Source organism: Stigmatopora nigra, chromosome 10 (genome assembly GCF_051989575.1).
Source record: "Stigmatopora nigra isolate UIUO_SnigA chromosome 10, RoL_Snig_1.1, whole genome shotgun sequence".
Classification (NCBI taxonomy): domain Eukaryota; kingdom Metazoa; phylum Chordata; class Actinopteri; order Syngnathiformes; family Syngnathidae; genus Stigmatopora; species Stigmatopora nigra.
In genome coordinates this window covers 4,909,737-4,935,346 of record NC_135517.1, presented here as the reverse complement: position 1 = coordinate 4,935,346, position 25,610 = coordinate 4,909,737, and the positions used below count along the sequence as shown (strand labels likewise).

The window sequence follows — 25,610 nt, the reverse complement described above, 5'->3', positions numbered from 1 at the left end:
CCCTCTGCTCAGGTAATTAACTTCTCCCTCCACCGGGTCCTCTCTGCTCCTTATCTGGACTCCATTCTGTTAAAACTATCAGCCTTCCTCGCCCACCGCCATGTCTAATTCCTCTGCTTGAAGGTGGGGAATAATCCAGGGCCAACACCTGCCCACCGCTACTTCTTCTTCTTCCTACTCCATCACATCACTTTACTCCTGACATGTGCTTGTCATCCTTCACCCTCCTCTTCTTGTTTTGTCCTCCATTTTCTTGGGAGAAAAATAAATAAATAAAAAGCTTTAAGAAAAGAAAAGAACCTTTTCAACAATTCCCGTCTTTCTGAATGGAGATTCAAAGAGAGCTTGATTGGATTAATTAAATTCGTTATCCCCATCTATGAAAGGTAGACGTGATCCCTGTTCACTATATCCTGATTAGCTTTCTCTCTTTTCTCACTCTTTCACTTTCTCTGACACACACATAGTACAAGGTGAGTAAAAGACAAGCTAAATCTTTGGATTTTTTTTTCTCCTTTAAACTGCTGAGGATTAAGGAGCGGATAGTAATTGCTTTCTCCCTCCCCCGTGTCAGTTCATTTGTATTGACGACTTGTTACTTCTCTGTGGCATAACAGGTAAAAAACCAATGACACGCCATGGCAGGACCAAGTATCTTTAACACAAAGGCCAATCATTTATGATATGGAAAAAAAGGAAAGAAGTTTGTGAAATGCAGGAGTAAAAAATATAGAAAGGCGAGCATGATTTTGGTAGATAATCCAAAAAACCTGATTGAATGTCACAGCACCTCTTCCTTCGTCTCCTCTTTATATCCGTCTCTGGTTTCACGAGACTCTCAGTGTGTGGTAGAGCTCGCCCAAGAGGCCAAGTGTTAAGTGTGTGTGCACGTGGAGGATTTGTTCCAGACTGTGTGCGGTTTAACCCACATTGTTAAAAAAGTATGATCGACTCATCCCAATAGAAGTGAAGTCATGAGGGGTGACTTTCCCTTTGAAAGAGTTACAAAGCTTCCTTTTTTTAGTGCAATGCTCGTGGGGATTTGTTTTAATGTTAAACAATTGTCCAAAAATCAATCAAAAAGCCTTTATTGTCGTTATACATAGCTGCGTATAATGAAATTGGTGTCGTTATACGTAGATTTGTGTAATGACAATAAAGATTTGATTGATTTTTGACAATTGTTAAACATTTGTAATGATTAGTAATGTTTTATTTGTCATTTCAAACACTAAAGTGGTTTTAAAAAGTAAATAAGCAGTTGTAAATATAAGAGGGGTCTTCTCATTGGTGTAAAACTTGTAGTAAGATTCAGATATTCATCACAAGTTTAGGAAATCAAGGTCAATAAAGCTAGAAAATAAAATATTTTATAGTTCTCATGGAAAATTGAATAGTCTGACCCTTGGCATCCATCTTTAATACACGTAAAATATTTGCAGTCCCATCAATATAAACACATCTAGTTCAAAATGATTATGCATTTAGAATCCAAGAATGCACTACAATAGTGTTTCAATGTAAATATTCAGAATGCCTTTCCTATTCAATTTGGTATTTGCATGTACATACTTGTTAATCTGATGTTTCCAAAAGAACAAAAGCCGGTACGAGATAAATGTGCCGTTATCTTATTGAAGTATTTGCAAAATTTGTTTCCCATGTGCACACGTGTTTGGCAGGTGTCCATGCACCATCACTTGAAAAGATATTCAAGAGTGGAACTTTATACGGGAGCAAAAGTTACTCAACACATGCACACTTTAAAGCAGACATAAAGTAACAAATTGGATTGATTAAATACTATGAGTATGAGTGTGAGCCTAATTAATATTTCTTAGAGGAAAGCATTGGGAACCAGTGTGGTGATATCACTTATATCCTCTCTTAAAACTGCATAGATCTATCTAGTCCCTCCTTACGACTTTCTTGTGTGTTTCAATGTGCGTACTCAGCCTAACAAGAAGCCTTGTGTAAAATGACCCACCGTAGACCAGCAGCTTTGTTGGCATGACAAAGCGTTGAGCAAAGCACTCAAATGACAAACTAAGTCATGTGTTGCATAAAACTGCCACCACCCGCCACTGGTTGTGAGCACAAAGACAAGCAGTCACATAATACTTACCGAATGGCAACAGATCCAAAAGAAGGGAGGAACCCTCAATTTCTCTTTTTTAAATTGTACGAGTCGTTTTTAAAGTTCATCCCAATATATATACAATATGTATACAAGAGTACTCAGTATGCATTTTAAAGGGAAATAAGAAAATGTCTCGTCTGTTCAGTGAGTTGACAGCGGCATTCTCATTAGAATATACTGGAGTATGTGCAATTACTTAATTCAATAATCAAATAAATGACAATTCCCTTTCTAAAGAGGTCTCACCTTGCATAAAGTGTAATGAAATTGCTGTAATAATTTGTTTTGGATAGGTCCTGCCTGAGCTGTCCTTTGGGCTCTGGTTCATTGTGTCTAAATGGATTAGCAAAGACAGACTGTGACAGAGCCAGAAGGACAATAATACTATTAGTACATACAGACTGAACAGCAGTGATCAGTTGTCAATCCAAATGTACTTGGCCAAGTCTCACTGGTGATAACGACTTTCAAATGAAGAGCACTTTGCCCTCCATGTGATAACCATTCCTTAAAGGGCAAGCATTCCCAACCCTAAGGAGAGCATTTGGTTAACGTGTACGGCTTGTGCATCGGTTATTGGTAATCAATCGGCTAAAACTGATGGAATCTCATTGTAAAACCGCTTTACATTGAACAATTTTGACCCCCGTTGCAATAGAGTCAAAAGTGATTAGTTGCATTACGAGAATAATTTGACTGTGCCCGTTTCGGAGCAAAAAATTCCAACGCAAAGGAGAAATCTCATGGATAATAAAGGAGTAAATGTGATCTCCAATCGCTTGTGCGCCACCATGATAACCTTGTTGTCTGGCCTCCATTATCTCTTAAAGCAGAACATCATTGGATTAAGCAGTGGCCCAAACATCTGATACGTAATGGATACCTGACATTATTAATTACTAAGTGCAATTACAGGAATGCAGAAAAAAGGATGAACACATATAATACGACTATTTTTACTGCAATGTACATGCATATACTATTTCCATGAAACACAGTAAAACAGTGTGTTTCTACACTTTGCTGTGTTAGTCATCTGTAACATGGACATTGTAAATCCATCCATCTGACTTGACCCTAATGAAGATAAGAAACATGGAAAATGACTGCATAAGTTTTAGTTAGTATTTAGTTTATAAAAAAAATACCAAAAAGCCGGCGACCAAACGTCCGGCGACTAAACGTCCAGCGACCAAACATCCGGTCACGCCATTTTCTTAACCGCTTGTCCTCACAGAGGTCACAGAGGGTGCTGGAGCCTATTTCAGCTGTCTTAGGGCACCAGGTCTGGGAGCCAACAATTCATCTCTGGAATGAGTACATTATTGCATCTTACTCTTTCAAGTTTATTATTTTACTAGTAAATCCTGTCCACTGTTTGACATATTGTCTGACAGCTCTCAGTATGATGCATTGCAATTCTCCACCACTGACAAACACATTAATAACAAAATGTTGTGACAGCCTCATCAAAAGTGAATATACCTTTGTAAATAGACTAAATTGTCCCTGATATTGTCAGTGTTCCGCAATGCACACTTTTGAAGCTTTTACTTACAGTCCACAGAAGATCAGTGCGCTTGCAGCTAAAAAGGTGACATTGGAATAAATAAAGGGCACCGTTATTTCTTCACTATTGCATGTCTTAAAGCTATGATTGTTACATTATTCCATTGGTCTGAAAGCAGCTGCTGGAGCGTTCCAAAAGAAAGCGTCCATGAAGACGTTACTGTGCAAAGTGGAGGCTTTGAACGCAGAGGAAGCAACGCTGTTCATTTGTCAGGAGATAGATTGCCGTCATTGCGAGCAAAAGCTTTTAATTTGACTCCGGTGTGGTAATTAGGTTTCAATTGGCTGTGCTCACTAAGAGGAATGGGTAATCAACTTAGTCAACGTACAGTGCTGTGTGTGTGTGTCGGGAGGCGCCAGGAGTCATTTGGGTCAGTACATTGAACAGTCTACCTCTTACACTCTAAGTCATTGTGTAATGCTTTTTATTGTGCGTATCACAGGCCTTTTATGCTCCAGTTAAGTGGACCCGGCACATTACTGTAATGTGGATGGGGCACAAAATCGTGGTGAAACCCGAGCAAGCACCTCTACTTGATTTCCTCACGTGGCTTCATAATGTCCTCTTATTGCCGCTTCCGTCTCATTGGTTGCTCGTCCGCAACCTCTTTCTGCAACGATGTCCAAATTGATGTCATTCATGGGGCAGAAAGGAAAGAACCTGGAATTCTCAGGTTACCTGGCAAGGAGATCACAAGTGGCGACGTAGCTAGGGTGCATTCTTAGAAAGTGGTGATAATTGTGTTAGTTAAGTGCGGTGGATGCGGATCAATTGTGACCTTATGCGAATGATATGGATATGTGGTTGTGTGGAAATTAATTGTGTGGATATTGCGATTTGATCTGATGTACAGTTTATGGTTTGAGTGTGTGTTTGAGGCAGTGGGCATGTTAACCACATGACGACCCCGACTTGACCCCTGAGAAGCGTGTAGGCGCCGAGTTGAGTCTGACTCTTGTCACATGATCCTCTGATGCCCCCCACCACATCCCGACCACCACGATCATTCACAATGCAGTATTATTATGAACAAACACATCTGATGCATTCAAGCGGCCATGAACAATCCTGCAAAAAAAAAAATCCAACAATATAAAATGCTAAAGATGAATCAATGATGCAGGTACTTATGTCTAAAAATGTCAAAACCTTGCGTCTGGTCTTCCTGTGTGCAATTCTACGTCAGGAAAGCCAAAGTCAGCAAAGTCCATGTTTGACCAAAATGGAGTTAAATTGAGCTTTACTTCTGTCTGCTGAGTCTGGCTGCTTTGTTATTTAAGGATTAGCGGGGTCAGGAGAAGGATGTAATGGCCTTGGATTGTGTTTGTGTTACAGTCAACTCACTTTCTTTCTCCCTCTCACCTCATTGTACAAATTGGAGTCTACAAGTGATATGACCTTTAACCATATGATGTCAATCCTGGATGGATTACAGAACATGCAGAAGAACATGAATAAGTGTACTATGGTAGATGGTTGAGTTAACTCTAAATGGTCTTTGGGTGTGGAAATGTGCACAGTATCTCAATTTGTTAAATTACTATGCAGGAATAGTCAATTATGAACCTGGTGCAATATCTTATCAAATCCTGAAGTGGGATGCAAATAAAAGTCAAAATCTGAGGCATCAACCATGTGATACATAGCAAATAGCTATGGAGCACAAGATTAAGATTACTTAACAAGATTATCATCATCATTATTATTATTAAGATCATTTACCCTAACTGAACCTTAAGTATATGTAGCACTGGGAGATATTAAATTATGTCTATACCAGCTGATATGGACTGAATCCAAAGAAGCAATTTGAAGTTCCTGCCACTAATAAAATAATAATATGGCTTAGCACTTTCTGAGTTTTGCCTGTATATTCTGGATTTTACAACAAAACTTCCTTCTTGTATCACCACTGTAAGAATCACAATACTCTTGCGTTGTTGTTGTGGTCAGCACAACAATGGCTCTGAAACGAAAGATGTCAAAAATCTGGTGTGGACAGATGAAAGGGGAGGAGCTTCCGCTGGGTTATTTACAGTTGTAGTAGACGCTACAGGTGAGAAGGATCCATGTCTGTCTTTTCTTTTATCGCTGCTCTTTCTGCTCTCAGTACTCACTCACGTCCATGGCTCCAGTTTCCTCTGGCCCCGTTTCCATCACTCGGCCCCCTGGCCCCACCTACGTGTGTGAAACTTGTTGTCCTATCTTCACACAAACCGTCTCCAGTGTTGAACGATATTACATCGCTTGTCTTCCCTGTATGATCAAATGTCATCAAATAGTGATTAGGATAGCACAATTTAGCATACAAAAACATAGATGTTTATAATACATTGAACCATGTCAGAGATATTGAAGGGTTACCGTAACACACGGTTTGCAAATGATATACAGTATATGAAAAAAAAGAAAGCAATAAAAGGAAGAGGAAATGAAAAGCAGCTTGATGGTGGAGGATGATAAGTCATGCAGTTGTCACAAAGGCAGTCAGCTCAAAGTGAAAAGGAGAATGTCACAGCATGATATTTGCAGTCAAGAATAATACCTTAATCGATTTGTATGCAAATGTGCTTGTCTCCTTTGTGTCTGTTTCACATACTACTGATGTACCAGTTCAGTCAAAGACAAAAAAATAGAGGCAGGGATAGGCTACACCACCCCAGCCACCCTTGTGAGGATAAGTGTATATTGTATTTTATATATGTATATGATGTCAAATTGTAAGGTCTTGTGTTTCCACGTATTGGGTTTCAGATGAGAGCAGTTTACTGACCAATTAAACACTGTAAACATCTTTGTGTAAAACCAGCTTTTGCCATTATTTTCTTTTTCATCCAAGTAAAACGCCTTTGATGGTGTTCCAGGTCATGAGTGCCTTGAGAGTTTGCTGTTTGTTTGTCTGTGTGTGGTAAGTTTTTATCCAATGAAAACTTTGTGAATCTCCCCCAAATTCTTAAAACTAGTTTATGTCTTGAAAATTCTTTCAAGGTTTGTTGCGGCTGTACTTTTTCTACACAGTTTTTACCTTCCTGTCACTCTCTTAATATGCTTAGATGCTTAGACTCTTTGAATATCCGCCCACTTAACAATGAGCGATTGTGACTTACCATATAGTGATTGTAGAAAAATATTTCATGGTTTATAAAATGCCACCATATTTCCCATTGTTATTTTTGGTCTTTTTATTTAGCAAAACCAAACTGAACTGTGCTACTTTGTGATCTGGTAAAAAAAAATAACAGGCAGAGGTGAAAACCATAACAAAATATCCAGGATTGGTAAATATGCATTTTTACTATCATCTCAAATTTCCTGAGGCCATAACCCATGGCTTTTTTGTACTCACTGTTATAAGATAGTGGACTGAGACGCCCAGTCCCAGGGGCTCACATACACGACGGGACTTTGGCTTGCCACAGCCTTGTGCACGTCCTCCCTCGCTGATCCTGCCGTCCCTCCTCCTGTCAACACTGCAAGCGTCATGAAAAAAGAGGTGATTGTTCAGAGACAAGAGGGATGAATTTGTCTCCCCAAGACAGGTGAAGAAAAACAGTCTGAAAGGGACTTGTCAGTCAGTTGCAGCTCAGGGTGGTTACAAAGTGTCCTACTTCCCATTGGGAATGCTGTATGTCAATTCCTTATGTCACTATATTTAGAAACACATTGCATTCCTTAAAGCAGACACCATTTTTTGGTGGTATGATGATGGCATTAATTGAACCATCCACAATTTTCAACTTTTTAAATCATAACAGTCATCACATAGTATAAAAGTAGACCTTTCACATACGTAGATGTCTTTATTGCCTCATGAGACGAAAAGAGTGTGTAACTCAGTCTCTGTGGACATAAAAATTCTGGGTATTCATTCCACCCATGGGACACTCTGAGTAGAGCAAAGACTTAACCTATAGGCGTAACACCCAAATGTCACTGAAACTGGCCTAAATTGTCTAAAGTTTACACTGCTGTGGATTACGCCACAGCCTTTTCCTCGCTAGGATCGGATCGTAATGACCGAGGGGAAGAGAATTTCAAGAGATAAAGATATCAAGAAATCAAGGATCATGTGGTCTAAGTGTAGTAAATTGTTCCTGACCACTCCCTCTTCCTATTCCGGGGTATATTTTCACATAAGATTAGTAGCTAAAATAAGTTATCAAATCTATCAAATGTATTATTAGTTTTTTCCTGAAATACTATCGCAGTGTGTGTAGAAATAAGATTCAAAACAACATTTACCAAAGCAGGCGACACAACAAAGAGTCTTTGTGTGTTTCTAATTGATTGTACATGACTATTTGCAGCAAATTTAACCAATTACACAACACACAATCCAATGGGGAGTCATAAACTGTTATATAAAGACATCTGATGGAAATAATGGGTTAAAATTATTGTTTCCATTGGAAGATAATAATAATAATTCATGAACAGAAAGGAAAAGGAGAAACAAGACCCCAAAGTCCTGTGTTATGTTTTTAAATCTGTGTGTGGGGGTCAAAATGGCATTGCCTTGAAAGAATATGTCACATAAAAACTTCCTCACAAGGTCTACATTTTAGCCAATCCTCTTATTTCATCTGTTATCTACTTCTATCAATATTCCTCTACTAGTTTACTCCTACGAATTCACTTTTGTGGCTTTGACATGATGTTTAATAATTACAATAGCTGGAAAAATAAATGGAAGGAACAGGGAGGATGTGTGTACAACCTTAGAAGTTGGAAATACGTAGTTAGGTCATAAATTGATTTACAATGACCACCCAGTCCCAAAGTTACTTTTTCCATTCTTTTTAAATTTTTATAAGAAGTACCTCCTTCTTTTGCTTTGTCATGTTCTTGGGGAGGACGTGACATTTTAAAAGTGTCAATGAATAATTCCAACAGCAATGTGGGAGGGCCCTAAAGAGAGACGGAGTAAGTGCTTCCAAGGTCAAAGGTCAGAGAAATCTTGAGAGCTGACCGTGTGTTGCACTTAAGGTGTACTTGCATTGCACCCATGTCATCTCAAAAGCAATCTAACAATCATACTTAAACTTTAGTGTTTAGTTCTTGTTTATCATTTTTGGCTCTTGTTTTATCTGCATTTTGGTGGCCACACTGTGGTGGAATGGAACATTTGGCCAGGATTTCTATTGTGAAGACAAAGAGTTATATTGTTTGGCAGATGGTAAACATAATTGTTGTAATTTAGAGTGGGTGTTTTTTGTTTAAATGTCAAAGTTTTACTTGATATACATGCACCGACACACTATGGCATTAGAAGAAGAAGAATGGACTATCTATCTATCCCAGGTAAAGACATTTTTTTAATCATAATTGTAGATTGAAATGTTATACTGTTTGATGACTTTTTTCTGTTATTTTTTCAGTTTGTTTGTTTAATTGTGTGGACTGTTATTTTGATCATTTGCATTTGTTTGCATTTACATGCTTGTAATTTGATCAAAAATAGACATTTCTTTTTAATCTTTTCATCAAATGTTTGTTGAAATTATTTACAATTTTTATATTTATATATATAGTCATCATTTTCAATCCCTAATCTTATTTTGTGTGGTCTTTGATTAGATAAAAATATATGAATAAATATGGAGTTGCAAAAAATCTGATACATTTGAAGCTGATCACTTTATTTCATGAGTATAAATGATGAGCAAGTCAGAAGAAAGCAGTTTAGCTAAAAATATAGTCATAAGGGACAACAGTATCCGTAGTATTATCAAGGACTGAAGCAGTGAAAATAAATTATCTGAATAACAATAATTATAATAACATTAATTACAATTGACAGTGTCAAATGATAAATCATAAAGCTTTTTTTTGTTTACTTGCTTATTTTTTTTTTGTTATTTTCTATTAGCACAAAAACAATTCCAGCATATTTGCAGTTTATGTAATGAAGTCTCATTGCCTTTTTTTTTTACATTATTCACAGTTACTATAAACATAGCGGCACAAGCTTAATCAAATGGAGTCATGTTGTCAATCTTTTAAAACCATTAGGAACAATCATATATTTGTATTATTTTGTGCTGTGTCAATGTGAGTGTCTCAATAGTAAGTTCACCTGTCTTTCTATCGAAGTACCTATCGCTTGGCCTAATTTTTTTCCAACATATCATTTGCATAATCAATCCAAGAGCCTCTCTTTATATAGCATCGTACAATCAGCCCATAGCCGTCACCATATTGGAGTGGTGTGGGTGGCCAAAGGACGGGTGTATCGGGGTGGGAGTGGGCAGCATGTGTCCGGCATGACTGAAAGGTGGCAAGTGGCCCATGGACATATGTCCTGTCAAAGAGCTGAAGGTAGAGTTCTTATCATGAAGACTTTTGGTAAACTCCTCATAGCTTTCACTGCCTCGCTTGAGCTTCTTGGACTTGCTGGACATTTTTCTGTTTCGTGTCTGTATGCCTTCTTTCTTCATAGTCAGGGGTCGGTTCACCTGTGAAATTAAAAGGGAGGTCCAGTTAGTGGTGTAGTTTTTAGGTTCAAATGCAATAAATAATTTCCCCTATTCTTAAAATAGGATGGGAAAACAAGACCTAAATAGATCATATGGCCAATTTGCTACTGGGTGTGCTTTGCAGACATTGATTCCTCCCTTCACTTCAAAAAAATGGTAGTTTTTAGATATTAATTTTCTAAATTACCACATAAAATACTGAACCATCAAGCCCACTTGAACTCACCAGAAAAATAGCAAATAAACATTGATTTAATTCTGGAAATCTATTATAAAAGAAATCCCAGTGACAATGCCATTACCAGCAATAGACTGGCATTCTTCCCAGTTTAAATGGATTGCTGATGATGCCAGATGAGTTTAAATCGGATCATACAGAATATCTTAAGTAAAATTGTCTTTTTCAATTGACAAAGTACACAAAAGAGCAATTGGAATGATGATTTGTGCCACCCAGTCTGCACTGTTCTTTTTTATTCTACTTTAAGCAGCTCCCCTTGTAATCAACTGGTCACATTGTTTAATATTTTTCCAGAAAAATGGTTATACAAATAAAGGCATCCGCCCTAATGGGCGACAGTTAAGAAAATAAATGAACCTGGCAGAAATACAATATTTTTGTAGAGGTTAGTCATGTTTGTGGAAGGTGTTTTATTTCTCCTGCAATTCTGTTCAGTTATGAACAAAACATTTTGTAGTTGGTATTTACTATTTCAGCTACAACATTTCTTCTAGTGTTGTAATGGAAATGTGTATTTGGTTACTGATATATTTAGCAGTATCAGAGCAGAACGGTTTCGGAACTAGAAACTTGTATTGCTATAAATATTTATACCATTACAGGTTAAGGATCATTTGGCTAAAGTAATGGTGTAATTGCTTGTTTTAGGAAAATAACATATTCATCACCGTTATGGTAACACCTCATTTCACCAATCTGTCACATTTTGAGGACATGCCTGGTAACCTTGTTCGTGACAGTGTTAACAGTGTAAGCTGTGTAAAGTTATTGTAAAAACTTTATGTACTCTAAAATGATCAATGCCCAGGTCAAACACAGTATAAATGACATTAAACTGTGAAAGATAGATGTCAAAGTAATTGAGTCTGCAAATCGCTAATTCCTTAGACCTCTGATATTCAAAAAATAATGTTTAAACACAAAAAATAACATGCCTTACAAGCACTTACAGGTGCATAGGACATATTACTGACGTCAAAGGGTGGGCATACTGGCTAAAACTAATGGAATCGATAACTTTTACATGAGTTTTTTGCCACTATTATACTTCTGATATGTACTTTTTCAATTTATTAAACAAGATTACCCTGGGATAGCCACAATAAATGTGATTTCCGTCCCTTTAAGAAATGGTGTTACAACACGGAATTGTATTAGTATTTTGGAAGCTTCTTATCCTGTTTTTGTCAGTTCTTAAAAATATATTACTTCTTAGTATTTAATACAGCAGACTCGGGACAGGTCTAGTATTCCAGCTAACTGTGGGTACCATAGGGGGAGCACCCTGAATCGGTGGCCAGCCAATCCCTGGGCTCCATGAGACGGACAACCATTCACGCTCAAATGCATACATAGGGGCAATTTAGAGTATTCAACCAGCCTACCCTGCGCGTTTATGGAATGTGGAAGGAAACCGGAGTAGCCTGGGTGAACCAATACTAATTATACAATATAAAGTTGGTGTTTTAAAAAAAATACTAGGGTATACTGTGGTTTTGAAAGCAAATTGTGGAAAGTGTGGCATAAATTAAACATGCACATTCAGTTAAGAAAAAAGCATATGATGATAAAAAATTATGATGTAGTATACATTGTGCAACAAAACATTTACACTATAAAAAAAATCATGTTGCACAAAATGGCTTATGTAGAAAGGGCTCATTGTCGGTTGCATGGATGCAATCAGCCTGCTCCTTTTTTCCATAATTGTCCTGCATAGACACGTTTGACCGCGTCACTCTAAGTGTTACTTTTAAACAAGTATCACTTGGCTCCTATGCACCCCTAGTAGCTATTGTGACTTTAGACTTAGCCCATCTTAATACTATTCATAAAGATCCCGGCCTTGTGGTTTTACTCAATAGCAGTCGCCCCATTGTGACTCTCAGGAGGCTAACCATGGAAACAATAAAGCACAAAGGGGTAGAGCGGCTTCAAGTCCAAGCACTGTGTGCGTGGGTCAAACTACTCTCACTTTCCTCTCGCAAGCTTCTTTTGCTTCAACAATCAGTGAAACCTGCCCCGCTCACTTTCCGACTACTGGACCCTGTCGGCTTTGTGCCGGTTCAACCTGGCGATCAGTACTCTGAGACTTACATTATGCAGCTTGTAATAGAGGCCGCAGGCGTTGCACACTGGATCTCCATTAGCGTTGCGCCGCCAGAGCGTTGTGGTGGTCGTCTGACAGTTAGCGCAACAGGTGCCAGCTCGTCTGGCCGCCGACTGTAAGGAAACATTAGTTGGAAGCGTCGTTAATACTTACACATATGACAAGGAGGACAATTCCATAGTAGCTGATGACATTTTTTCATTGAAACATGATAATGTGGGCTTTTGAATGCAATTTGTATGTTGCTTTTTTGGGATGAAACAAACTTTGACCTCTAAAAAATGTGTGAAATTTCAAAATTCATCAGTTGTTTTAGCAGTGGGACTGTTTTATAGAAATTATGATAAATTATATTCATCGATAATAAATCTAAGTGAATGTTCAAGACATTTGCAGCTGGAATTCTGGAGTTAGTCTCTTTTTTAACGTATTTGCTAGACTATATTAAAAAAAAATTATGGGTTTTTAGTTGGAATGGCATCATGCAAAAAGGAAGTACACATTTTGAAAAACCGAACCACAACGCTCATTGTGTTTCCAAAACGTTCCTAATCATCTCAATTTGTTTTGAATGGTGCTTTTTTTCACTACGGATAACATTGGAGTGCTTGACCACTCGAAAAATGAGGTCTGAGTCTATTTAGGAGGTCGCAGGAGGAAACAGACGCTGGGCCTGCCGCTTTATCTGGACCGGTCAGATATCCGGATAGGAAACAACTGAAAGGCTGTTGCTACTGAAGACAAAAGTCACTGCTGCCATAATGAAACCGGCCCTGATATACGCTTCTATACGCTATTATTGATTAAATGCATTCAAGTCATATATTTTTCATCAATCACAAAGCTGCTTTTTTTTCAAATAGATTTACAGTGTGTGCGTTATATTCAAGCTAAGAAGTAAGGTTTATACATGTATACAGCCACATAATTAATCAAAAGAATAATGGGTGTTGCAATTCATTGTCATACTTTAACTGGTCTAACACTCAAAAATTCACTTTTCGCATAAGATATATTTTAAACTTGTTATGATTCTAATTATCAACTTAATGACCAACATACTTGGGTTAAATGTAATCTAAATATAAGAAAGAAGAGTACATTGCTCTTGAATTTGAGATAAATAATTATTTCATTAATGATTTCATTTAGATTTGTTGCACTAGTTAAATAACTAATAATCACCAAAATCAGTATTAAAATGAAATGTTAAAAAATGCAAATGTACTCTGATTAAAACTTCAAATATAACTGAACTGCATACAAATCTGGATCTTTATACATTGTACGTGTATTACTTATTGAATCTTCAGTCTCATACTAACTTAATTAGTGGATGTTTTCCTCTACATTTCAGTACTAGTAAAATTTGTAAACCATTCTTTATGTTTTCGACACTATTTATTAATGTGTGTTCATGACCCATCTATTCACAAATCAAGTATAGCTATATTTGACCCTTCCAAAAGCTTCACAGACCCCGATATGATCCTTCTTCGAAAACCACAGATCAGATCGTGATGTCATATTAAAAGTGGCTCCCCGGGTCATCATTTTGTGGAGCGCTATCAGCGACAGTATCAGAAGTAGTAGTAATAATGATAGCAGAAATCACCACTAAGGTCTCTCTGGGCTGACATATGGAGCTGGAGGAGCAAGAGGTGAACTACTGACACAATTGCTGGAAACTCTTTGGGAAAATATAACTTTCCTGGAATTGTCTTTTCCCTCCCCCCGCCGCTCAACTGAACACTTTATATTTACTACTCCCACATGGCATAAACACAGCAGGGACTCACCAGTCTGCGTTTGGGCTTGATAAGTGGTCGGTTCTGGCCATTCATCTTGTGGTAAAGCCCGCAAGCGTTGCACAGGTAGTGTCCTGTACTATCCCGTCTCCACAGAGGTGTGGAGGTGGCGCCGCAGTTTACACATTCTCGGCCCTCTGAAAGAAATAGACACATTTATTTGAGATTTGTGTTGACAGCAAAAATATGATATGTTGCGATGGGGCTGTATTTGACAACACAATGATAAAACAAACTGCATTATCTCTGCCAAGCGCATTGAAGATTATATATTTGTAAGGAATGTTAATCAACGCAACAAATATTTCATCGATGGTTATTTGCACATTTTAGAAAATAGGATTTATGAATATTGACTGCAATTAATCAAAGACATTATATGAATATATAGCACGTCAACATTTTATCCTTCAAAAATGTATTTCACAAAAATGTTAAAACACTATTACCATTAACAATATATTGTTTTTAATTGAACACAAGCTGTTTTTTTCCCCTTGATTTTTGGAAAGTAGTGGTGTGGTGCTGGATATTGGATGCATTTGAGCTGAAGCCAGCTTAGAAGTAATTACAGAGTCACGGTTAACAAAAGAGGATTATTGTCACTGTGTTGAGCTATGAGTGCAGCCTCGTGCTTGATAACTAGTAATTTCTCCAGGAAAAACTATTCTTGTTATTTCCTCATGAAGTAGATGACATAATTTTAATGTCAGCCTTGAAAAACAAGTGTGAATTAAAATGAATAAATCTGTTCAAATGTGACTCTCAAATTGATTTAATGCAGTATTACAAATGATAAATACAAATACCAACAGCTTTTGGCAACAATTTCAACTGTGTTTTATGAAACATTTTTAAGCATGCCATTAAACAAGCAATTTATCATTTACAAAAACACTCGTTTTAATCTGCCAAATGATGATGCCACATAGAATGATATTTTTAATCCTAATGAATGCAATTCAATGCTAATAATATTTCATACAATGTCAAGTCTCCCATATAGTTATTGTTTAATTTAATTGTGACTTCATCTTAATTTTCACTTATATAAAGAGGTGGGATTCAATTTTTAGATTTGTATTCTATTATTATTATAATTATGGATGTTGCTGTTGTTGTTGTTAATATTATTATGATGATTATTAATTATTATTGTCTTTTTTCCATAATTCGAAGAAAAAAACTTACCCGTGCACGAGCGTGTCTTGCCTTTGTTCTTTGCATTGAAGCCAGGTGAAGCCCCCAGAAGGCTGCCGGGGTGAAATAGACTGCCGCCGTACTCATGAGCAGAAGGCAGCGAATATGTGGGATACGTCGGTATAGGGTGATGGGTGGAGGCGCTCTGAGAACCCATGGGGGCCAGGCTGCTTCTCATCGGGCTTGAGCCTTCCATCTTCATCCCCTCCGAGAAGGAAACGTGGTATTTAATACATTCCTTTTCGTCCATCCTCGGCGAGGCGGTCCCCGGGTCGGGTGAGACGTCTTTCGGTGGGGTCGGGGGGAAAGTGTACAGGTGCGGGCTAGAGTGGGACGGCGGTGTGAGCGAAGTTGCGGAGGCCGTGTTTGACGTGCTGCTGCACGGGTAGACTGCGGACAGGCCTCCGGGGGACGCGGAGCCCGGGTGGTGCAGGCTCGGCTTGCTGAAGGGACTCACGGTCCACGGGTTGTGGTGGTGGTGTGCGGCTGATAGAGCCGCTTTGCTGCCGTCCAGCCAGGAGATCCCCGGGCTGTGAAGAAGATGTGGTCGGCAAACCTGGGTCCCCGTGAGGCGAGCTGTGATAGCGAGAAATTGGGGGGTGACATTAAGGCCATAACATATTAGTGCTTTTTAATGGAGATTTTGGGCAAAATATGACGTCCGTGTTTGGGTTACATTTCGACATCAATTGATCAATATGCGATGTGCACTTAGATGATGAGCTATTGCAAATTTTCAAATCAAAGATTTTTTTCAGTTCTAAATGTTGTTGTGGTTAAAAACCTACCGTGCGCAGGGCTGTAGGACATTCTGGTCCTGGCAGGGTTGTGGTAGTACGGATTTCCCTGAGAGTCCAGGTGGTTAAAGAAGACATCCACCTCGTCCGGGGGGAGCAGCTGGGTTGAAGGCTCCATGTAGTTGTGGCCCAGGCTGGGATGGTGAGGGTCCGGGTGCTGGCTGTTCAGCACCGCGTGAGGGTGCATCCAGCGGGGTTGATCCGCTGCCACATCCATCTTCTGGAGTTTGCTCACTAGGCTCTTTTATTTTATTTTTTTAAATAGCTAGCCAAATAAATCCAAAAAGGGAAAACACGCCAAATTGTTATTAAAATGAGCCCTATTCTCTTCTCCAGGAGAAATCTTCACAATTTGCCATTTGCAATTGTAGGGTAAATATCATTCAAGTCCTCTCTTGCACGCCAAGTCCAAATCTGCAATAAGCAAATAAGAAACAAATATTATTTTGAGCAACTAAAAAAATGGCAAGTGCTGCATACTCACGTGGGGGAAAAAGCGATGTGCTTATATCATGGTCGTCCTTCAGGTACTGCGTCTGTGTGCAGTTGTGCTGTTCGGCTCCGAGTTTGGTGTTTGTCAAGAGAAGACTCCGTCCGTCCACTGGGACTTGAAGCAACACGTAACTGCGCCTGCCTACTTGACAGCAAACCACCACCATTGTCAGGCTGTGGGTGGAGCTACCAGTCAAGGTTTACTCTCGACCAATGAAACCCCATTTTGGGGATAGAAGGCGGGGCTTCCTTACAACACTCCTAAAATTGTTTTAGATTATCTTTGATTAATAAGAGGTCTGATACGAGTTGACCCATCTCATTCATTCTATGCATTTATTCATTCATTCTTTCATTCATTCATTCTTTCATTCCTTTATTCTGCCATTCCGTCAATCATTGGTTCATTCGTTCATTCATTCTTTCATTTGTCATTGATTCCTTCATTCATTCACTCATCCATTTTGATGCATCCATTAGTGGCTATTTAACCCAATAAAAGAATGTGGATTTGTCATTTCCAAGATTTTATTATTCATCCATTCATGCAATTTCTCTACGGCTTAATCCCTCAATGGGTCACGGAGGGTGCTGGAGCCTAATCCCAGCTGACTTCGGGTAAAAGGCGGGGGACACCCTGAATCAGTCAGCCAATCGCAGGACACAAGGAGGCAAAGGACAACCATCTAGGGGCAATTTAGAGTATATTCAACCAGCCTACCATCCATGTTTTTGGGATGTGGGAGGAAACCGAAGTACCCGGAGAAAACCCACGCAAGATCTTGGCAAACATGCAAACTCCAAACAGTGGGATCGAACCCTCGAGTTTTCAACCAGCCTACCATGCATGGAAACCTGAGTACCTGGAAAAAAATCCATGCAAACCTGCAGAACATGAAAACTCCGACCTGGAATCGAACCTTGCATCCCAGAACTGTGAGGCCAAGGGACTAACTACTCACCCATTATGTTTAGTATTAGTATTTATTCAAAATTGCTGGTAAACATGCAGCCAAAAATGGAAATCTGGACGTATTTCAGCCACGCTGTGCCTCACGTTGTTTTGTGTTGTGAACGTGTAGTCCTAACATGATTGACGGCCAATAATTGGCGAGGGAGCTCGTGCAACCCTGGAAGTTCATACTGCCGCCTGCTTGACGCCGTGCACTGACGTCATTGCATCAGAGGGGTAGGGGGGAAAAATACAAAATGTTTCAGGACAGGATGCACTCACCCCTCCAACCCCAACAACAAGAAAACCAATAGAGATGCATAGAGAAGAAAATATACACAGACGTGAGTTGCCCAGCCAATGAACTCGAGGAAATGATATTTAATCTGTGACGTATTTTTTTTATGATACATCAAGTCTTTCTGGGGAAACGCCAGTGGGCAAACTCAACCTCACTCCATCGATTAAATCATATTAGATGAGATTAGGCTATCCAAATACAACATCCCTATTCAAACACACCATAGAAGGAAATTGTCAGTTTTATTAGTTTACTTCCACTGCTAAAATTATAATTAAAATAAAATTATTATATTATATAAAAAAATAATAGGGAAACCCTATATTTAATAATAATATTATACATATATATGTATAGATTATATGCAAATAAATGACCAGAAACTAGTTGGAAGCTTGTTTATAAACAAAAATAAGACATTTTCCAACACTGGTGAGACATTCCCTCTTTAATTTATTCGCTTTTATTTACAATATGAAGACTTGCCATTTACTGATATGGAAAACGACTGACGTAAACGGAAGAAAGTGTGCAGACTTGCTCGCGGTATGTCGTATTAAAGCTCATCAGCATGATAATGTGAACAGACACATGCTTCTCGTGTGAGCCCTTTTGATCCGGCCTGGCGATAAAACCTTATCGGCGACAAACATCCACTTCCATTTTAGGATTTGACATTAATTCAATCCCTCCTCTTCTTTTTTTACGGCTCCTTTTCTCCCCCCTCACGATCCAAGCAGAAAGGAAAGAGCTCAACACTGACAATCTTATTATGCAATGAATCGGAAGTGGCTTTGGCCTCGAAATATATATAAAAAAGATAAAATATAATCATTTTTATTATTTTTATTGTTGTAGGATATATTTTAAAAGCTTAATATTACTGTTATTTTTCTTATAGTTATTAATTTTCCGCATTGCACGCTCCTTTAAATGGAAAACCACGATGGAAATGCAATGCGGTTCGGATCTCGGGTCCCTCTGATTCCAAGCCATCCTGGGGTAATTTTTCATCGGCAGGCTAATCTTTGTTCTTTGTGAAGATAATAAATAGCCTAATCGTTATCAGCGGGCTGCTGGAGGTGTCGTGGAGAATGGGGGGGTTGATCGGCCCGGGAAATAGGCTCCCAAGTGGCGCAGAATAAATGGTATTCCTTATCTCTCGCGCCCAGATTATCGCCGCCTTTTCAAATTGGCACAACAAATACATCTAATGCAGGGAATGCATCATTTGCTGGTCCAGATCTGCTCGGATGATTGATAGATAGACACACCGATAGATGCAAGGAGAGAGAAGCGTGTCAAGCTTTTTATTTACTCATTTAAGGCATTGCATGTGCAAAAATCTTTTTTTTTATGGTATGCACTGGGGTTCTTTTGCACCCTTTATTTTTATTTTTTAGGTTATCTATGTCAACCATCTGAGGTTCCGCTTCTTTGTTGTGGCATCACGAATATTATTTCTTTCATGTCGGATTTTACTGGATAAGGGCTAAATAGACACAGTAGCTTCCACACACAGGCTGCTCAGGAAATATATTTAAATATTACCGAGTTGAAATCTGCACAGATAGAAATTTTGAACCGCATAAATGTATTAAGATTAAACCGTTCTTTTGCAAAAACAGGCTGTGAGGTCTTAGCTACTTAATACTGAAGATTGCAGACGATTTTTCCCTCACATTTCATATGCTATATTATAATAATTCTATTCCAGAGCTGGCAAACACACGGCTCTCAAGCCGCATGCGACTCATAGCTAAAATGAATGTGGCTTTCTGCTTCCGATCACATTTTGTATGTATTGTATTTGCCTCATTTCAAGTTTCTATTATTTTTATTCTCTCTTAAAACACACTGAAATTCATCAAGGCCCATTAAGAAGAAGTAAAAAATCATATTTAACAAAAATATTGCGACACGGAGTGGCTTTTTAACTCTCGTAGTTTCACATTTTGCTTCTATGTCTAACTTGTTCACCACCCCTGTTAAATTTAACTTGAATTGCTCTCATAATTCTGTTGAATTAGTATTAAATATTCTATATTATAAGAGCAAATCAATCTAAATGATCTTTTAAATAAAATAAATACATCTTGACCCAAACTCGACGATTTGCTCCATGGACTGTGAAGGAGATTGCTTGTGGTGGGGGACTGACTAGAAAAATATTTTCCAACCCATACATACAAGCATGGATGCTTTAATAAATTGGCAACTGTAGCAGCCCGGGGTGCTGCTGCTGCTGCTGCTGCTTCAGGTCTCCAGGGTAACGTAGATAACGGTGCACTCATTTTCCCTATCTTACAGTCTCATTATATTCAAGGATTAGTTCTCCTTCCCTCAAAGGTCAAACGTAAAGTCAAGCCAGTCAGGACTATTCCTCATTTCAGTGACATAGCGTTTCACACTCCCCCCGCCTTATTTAAACTCTGGAAGATGACCTTTGCTGACATGTGCACTCATAACAATAACAAAACAGCATCCTGTGGATTTATTCTTTATGACGCCATGACTTGGTTTGATCTCTTTTCCAATCTCTTCAAACAGTCTGAAAATGTAATGTACTGTACTGTTTGTGTATGTACCCATGTTGTGTCTTGACCTAAAACATGCCAGTGCAGATTGGATCACGCAACCTGCAGACACGTGGAACCGTAACGTGCACGATGCCAATCAAGATTTTCTGCAGACATCTTGATCATCTTAACGTGGATGTCTCTATCAGAAAGTCTCCAATTAGACTTTATTTTAAAAGTCCAATTGAATGCTTTTTAAGTGTCATTATATAAGTCGCAGGGGTGCTGGAACCTATCCCAGACTATAGGCCGCAGACATGGCTACTACCCAAATATGGTAGTATTTCAAAATAATAATCAGTGAATTGGAGTTTTAATGTGATGTTTTTAAAAAAAGCTATTTAATTGACAGAAATTTCATTATGGAGGGATTTATCCAGTTTACAGACAAAACAACAGTAAAACGAAAGAAAAAGGCAATTTTTAAAAAATGCGGATGGTTAAACAGGCCAAATTGGGATAATCTAGTGGGGAACGCCACCTAGAGGAGAAAAGATAGTCCCTTTGAAATTGTGCAGAGAAACTACAGGCAGCCTTGGAATCCTGGAATCAAAATTATCACATTGCATAGGTAATTCTTTACATTTTTTCCTCTTCTTAATGACATCAATTGTTTTTCTTTCATGCTATCTCAAGATTGTTTACTCTTGCTGTAAACGTTTGACTCCCAACTAACTTATTCAGAATCATCTCGCATAGAAATGCATGTTAAAAATTCGCAATTAATCCAAAAATAAACCACAAACAAGCTACTATAACAAAGTATATTTATGACTTTCCACATATGTTCAGAGATCAATTCATAATGGAAGCAATAGTGAATTTGATGTGATTAAAACCCAATGTACAAAAACCAGTGCCCTAGAATAGTGTTAATCTAATTTTCTCTATTTAAACAAATATACCCACAAAGGCAACTTTACACTGTATTTTACTGTGTGATTAAACGTGGTTTTGTGTTAAAATACATCAAAGTTTTGTGGGAAATTTTCAGTGTTCTCCATCACTCAATGTGTTTTGAAAATGATCTGTAATGACTAATTGGCCTGAAGCTTTAATGCTTGACTTTCTGGCCCTAAAACTAGCAGGAACTTGGCGTTTACACCACCTTGTCACTAACAACCTGTCAGTCAACGCCCACTGGGGAGTTAAAGAATTCAAAACAGCTCTCTTCCCCACCAACCTCAACCTCAAAGTCTATTCACCAATTTCAGACTTTGCACCTTTATTTTGTCTAATTCTTTTCCTGTGGGAATACTGAGTGCATGTGTGTGTATGCATGCCCGTGTGTTTTGAGAGGTCAGATGTGCTTTAGGGCTCATTATGTCAGCTAAGTACCAGACAGTTGAGTTTAGTTTCATAGTTTCAGTTACTGTTCAACTTAAATGAATGTACTTTCCTTTTCCCCAGTAGCTAGATTGTTTGATATTTGAATTTTTAAGGGTTTGGTGGGGTAATAAAAACACAGAATGCATGCAGAAGAGTCTAAAATAAAAATAAAAAATAGGATTACAGTGGATCCAGAGGTACATTTTAGCTTACAGGTTAGGGGATAGCCATATGTACTCTGCAAAAGAACCACATATGGGTATTTTCCAATAAACATTTATCAATGCATATACTAACCATGCTGGTAAATTGTTATCTGGCTTTTATAGAATTATGCAGTCGCACACACCCAAAACAATATCTTCAATACTCAAAATATTGTTAAATAAATAAACAAATCCTTGAACAAATAAACCATCTGAGAGTATCAGTAAATTTTCAGTAAAGCTCTTGTTTATTTATTATCTAGTCTGGGTAATGTAGAAATAAGAGTCGCATGGGAGTGTGACATCATCTTATGAGTCTGTATGAATGAAGTAGAACTGAAAAATATATTTATACACTATTACTGTATATTAATGATTTCAGAGCTGACAAATTTCTACTTTTAGTACCCCCAGGCTTCATTCAACATCTTCTGCCACGTGCAAATATAGAATTGACATGAGGTGGAGTGAGGCCTGCATTGCGGTGCCATCTGTGCTCACCCTTACTGCCTTACCCCCCACTCCCCCCCAAGCCTTCACCACATCAGGATACACTTGTTCATTTGAATTCCGGTTTCAAACGGAACGCTGCCTTGGTTGCTGTGTAGCCCTGGAGATCTCATGCAAGCAGGTAAAAGCACCCCCCCCCCCCCTTCTTGGCCCTGTGGTCAGGGGAAGGAGGCCTCTAACGGCCTCTTCCACTCGCACACCTTTTTGAAACTTCGCCTGCTCCCATTTCCTGCATCTTTGGCCTTGCCTCCGCAAACCCACCGCCCTCCCCCTGCTGTCTTGCCTCCGACAGAACAAATGAGCAACATTATCATCCTAAATTTACACTTAAGCCTACAAGGTTCTTTCTACTAGCAAAATGGCCACTTAGTGCAATCATTTCGTTATCCTACAGCATGGGTCAGGTCTAATTGCTTCTAATAAGGATGCATTGCTATTCAAACTGATAACATTTTAGACAAGATACAATTTATATTACCATATACAATTTTGTGATATGCATCTTTAAAGTCCTTCAAAGGCTGCTACTTTTCACACTTGACCTTTTGACATTGGACCCTAAGTAGGGTGCCCCTTGTGTTTAAAAATGACACTACAATAGGAATTTCTCATCCTTCTTGAAAATGCAGTATATGTGATTTTTTGTACAATGAACATGAGAAATCAAGAGCCTAAAAGATAAATTATATTTGACGGTATTGACATAAACTACAGTAAAAGGACACATTGTTTCATACTAATTTGTTTTTGCCTTTTTAATTGTAGTTATCACATTTATACATTTGGAATGATGCCTAACTACTTTCTGTTGGTTATGTTGTTTTAATGCACTTTTTTTACCACTTTTACATTGGCCACAATTTTGCACAATGAGTCATATCAAGGACAAATTGGTGTCAAGAGAATGCACCACAGGAGTGCTCCCATTTTATTTAGACGGCACACCACTGCCATCTGCTGTTCTATTGGGCGTTTTTTTCTGCAAAATCAGCCATGATGGGATGTTGTTGGGCCTTCCAAGAGCTGGTTTGGAAAACTGGAGGCCTCTGTTCTCCAAATGTCATTATCCATTCTAATATCCATACTTTGATTGAATCCTTGAATGCTCTTCTCTTATGTACTCCTATTAGTTGAATACATATGGAAATCTGAGGATTTGACATGAAGTCTGAATTTCAAAAACTATTGCAAAAAGATGTTATTTTGTATATACATAGTCAGTAAAGAGCTGGAAAAAAAGACTACGAGCATACAAACATGCTAAGAAATCTGCAGGAGGTTAGGTTTCTATCCGACACAATACTGTTGCTTAGGTCATAAGAATCATTTTATAATCATTTCTTTAGGTCATAACTGAGTTTTTTTGTAATCTTGCAAGCTGAATGTGTGTTCTTCCATATTCTCAAATAAAAGAGGTTTGTTCTTTAAAGGACACTGGCAGAGGACACTTTGTGCCAATTTTCTGCTCCAGGGGGCACAGAGGTCATTGTCAGTTGGTTCAGCACTAGGCCAGCAGCGATGTGAAGATGCGGAAGGTCTCCGTTTTGACTCTGATATCTCTTTCGGTTATCAAGACATTATTGAATGACACAAGTCACGGGGGGGAACTTCCCTTAGGGGAGCCCAGAGTTTCTCAGAGGGATGTGCAAGCTAACCGCTGCCCAGCATGGGCTTCCGGCTCTGGGGCAACTGAACATGTTGGTACCCCTCACAGCATTTAACAACACCACTATCACCCCACTCCAGACACTGTGCCAGGATACTGTGGTGACACAACTGTGAGCCACTGTTCCTCCCTTGTCAACAAGACTGATGGATAAAGAAAGGATAAGAGGAGATGATAGGAGAAATGATTGATATCTAACGGCAACATAAAATAACAGGTGAACAGTGAAAAGGTGGGACATTTTAAAATAAAACGGGAGAACCAACAAAATTTCAGCAGGCAATGAATAAGAGCCTTGGAAGGACACAACGAGAGATGATAGACGACACTTAATGGAACATCACTGTTGATATGAGAACACTAGTATGTCATATATTGCTCATTGTAAGGTCTATTATTACAGTCATTATCAATAGTTGTCCGTAGTTTGCAGTGTCTTAACATTTAAAGAAGCTCAAATTCGATCAGATGGAAAAGAGGATGAATTGGAAAAAGCAGGACTTAACCAATGCCCATTTATCATCAGTACTCCAGTATAATATTCTGTGGTATGCTCATGAGCCGCTAGAGGGCATAACATTTTTTCCCAATCTGTACTGTTGACTGCAGAGGCTCAAAGATTTGACTTTCCTCCCTTTTGTGGTCTCATTCAAGTGTGTAGTGGCATGCAAAAGGCATAGTTGGCCTACAGTTTTTTTTTTTACCACTGAAAGAGACTTATAAGATAGAAGTCCCAATCTGATTTTCCATTAACAGCATCTTGTACACACCAAAAGTCAGGCTGGCTTGCCAAGTTCCAAAAATGGCTGCATTACTGCGTATAGTTGTGGAAAAGTGTGCATGAATTGATGAATGTGAGCCAGGGAAGCATTTTGGCCATTTTAATGGTGTCAATGAAAGTCCTCATTTACTATATCTGACTGTTCTGATAGTGTATATGTGCATACAATGCACAATATTTATTTGTAAGTTTTGTTGTTGTTGTGATTTGTGCACTTCATGGTGAAGCTTTAAATCCCATTATACTGCATGTATAATGACAATAAAAACATTGAATTCAATTCATACAATTTTAGCTTTATGATTGTTTTTATACATATGGATTTTTAAAAATGTATGATTTACTTATCTAATTTACTAAATATAAATCTAGTTAGACAAGTAGAAAATGTTTATCTGTCTGTCGGTAAACAACATTAGGGGTGTATAAAAAAAACTCTACGTCATCGTCAG

At 38.5% G+C, this 25,610-nt stretch overlaps 1 protein-coding gene across 1 annotated transcript; it reads right to left on the bottom strand.

Moving 5' to 3' along the window:
- Positions 1-9,328: 9,328 nt before the first annotated feature.
- gata2b (GATA binding protein 2b) lies at positions 9,329-16,989 on the bottom strand. The gene is made up of 6 exons (XM_077726903.1): positions 16,827-16,989; positions 16,334-16,756; positions 15,537-16,121; positions 14,337-14,482; positions 12,525-12,650; positions 9,329-10,165 (listed from the first exon to the last, which is right to left on the bottom strand). The coding sequence occupies exons 2-6, from the start codon at positions 16,557-16,559 to the stop codon at positions 9,887-9,889; spliced, it is 1,362 nt and encodes a 453-aa protein (XP_077583029.1). The 5' UTR covers positions 16,560-16,756; positions 16,827-16,989; the 3' UTR covers positions 9,329-9,886.
- Between the last annotated feature and the right edge of the window lie 8,621 nt (positions 16,990-25,610).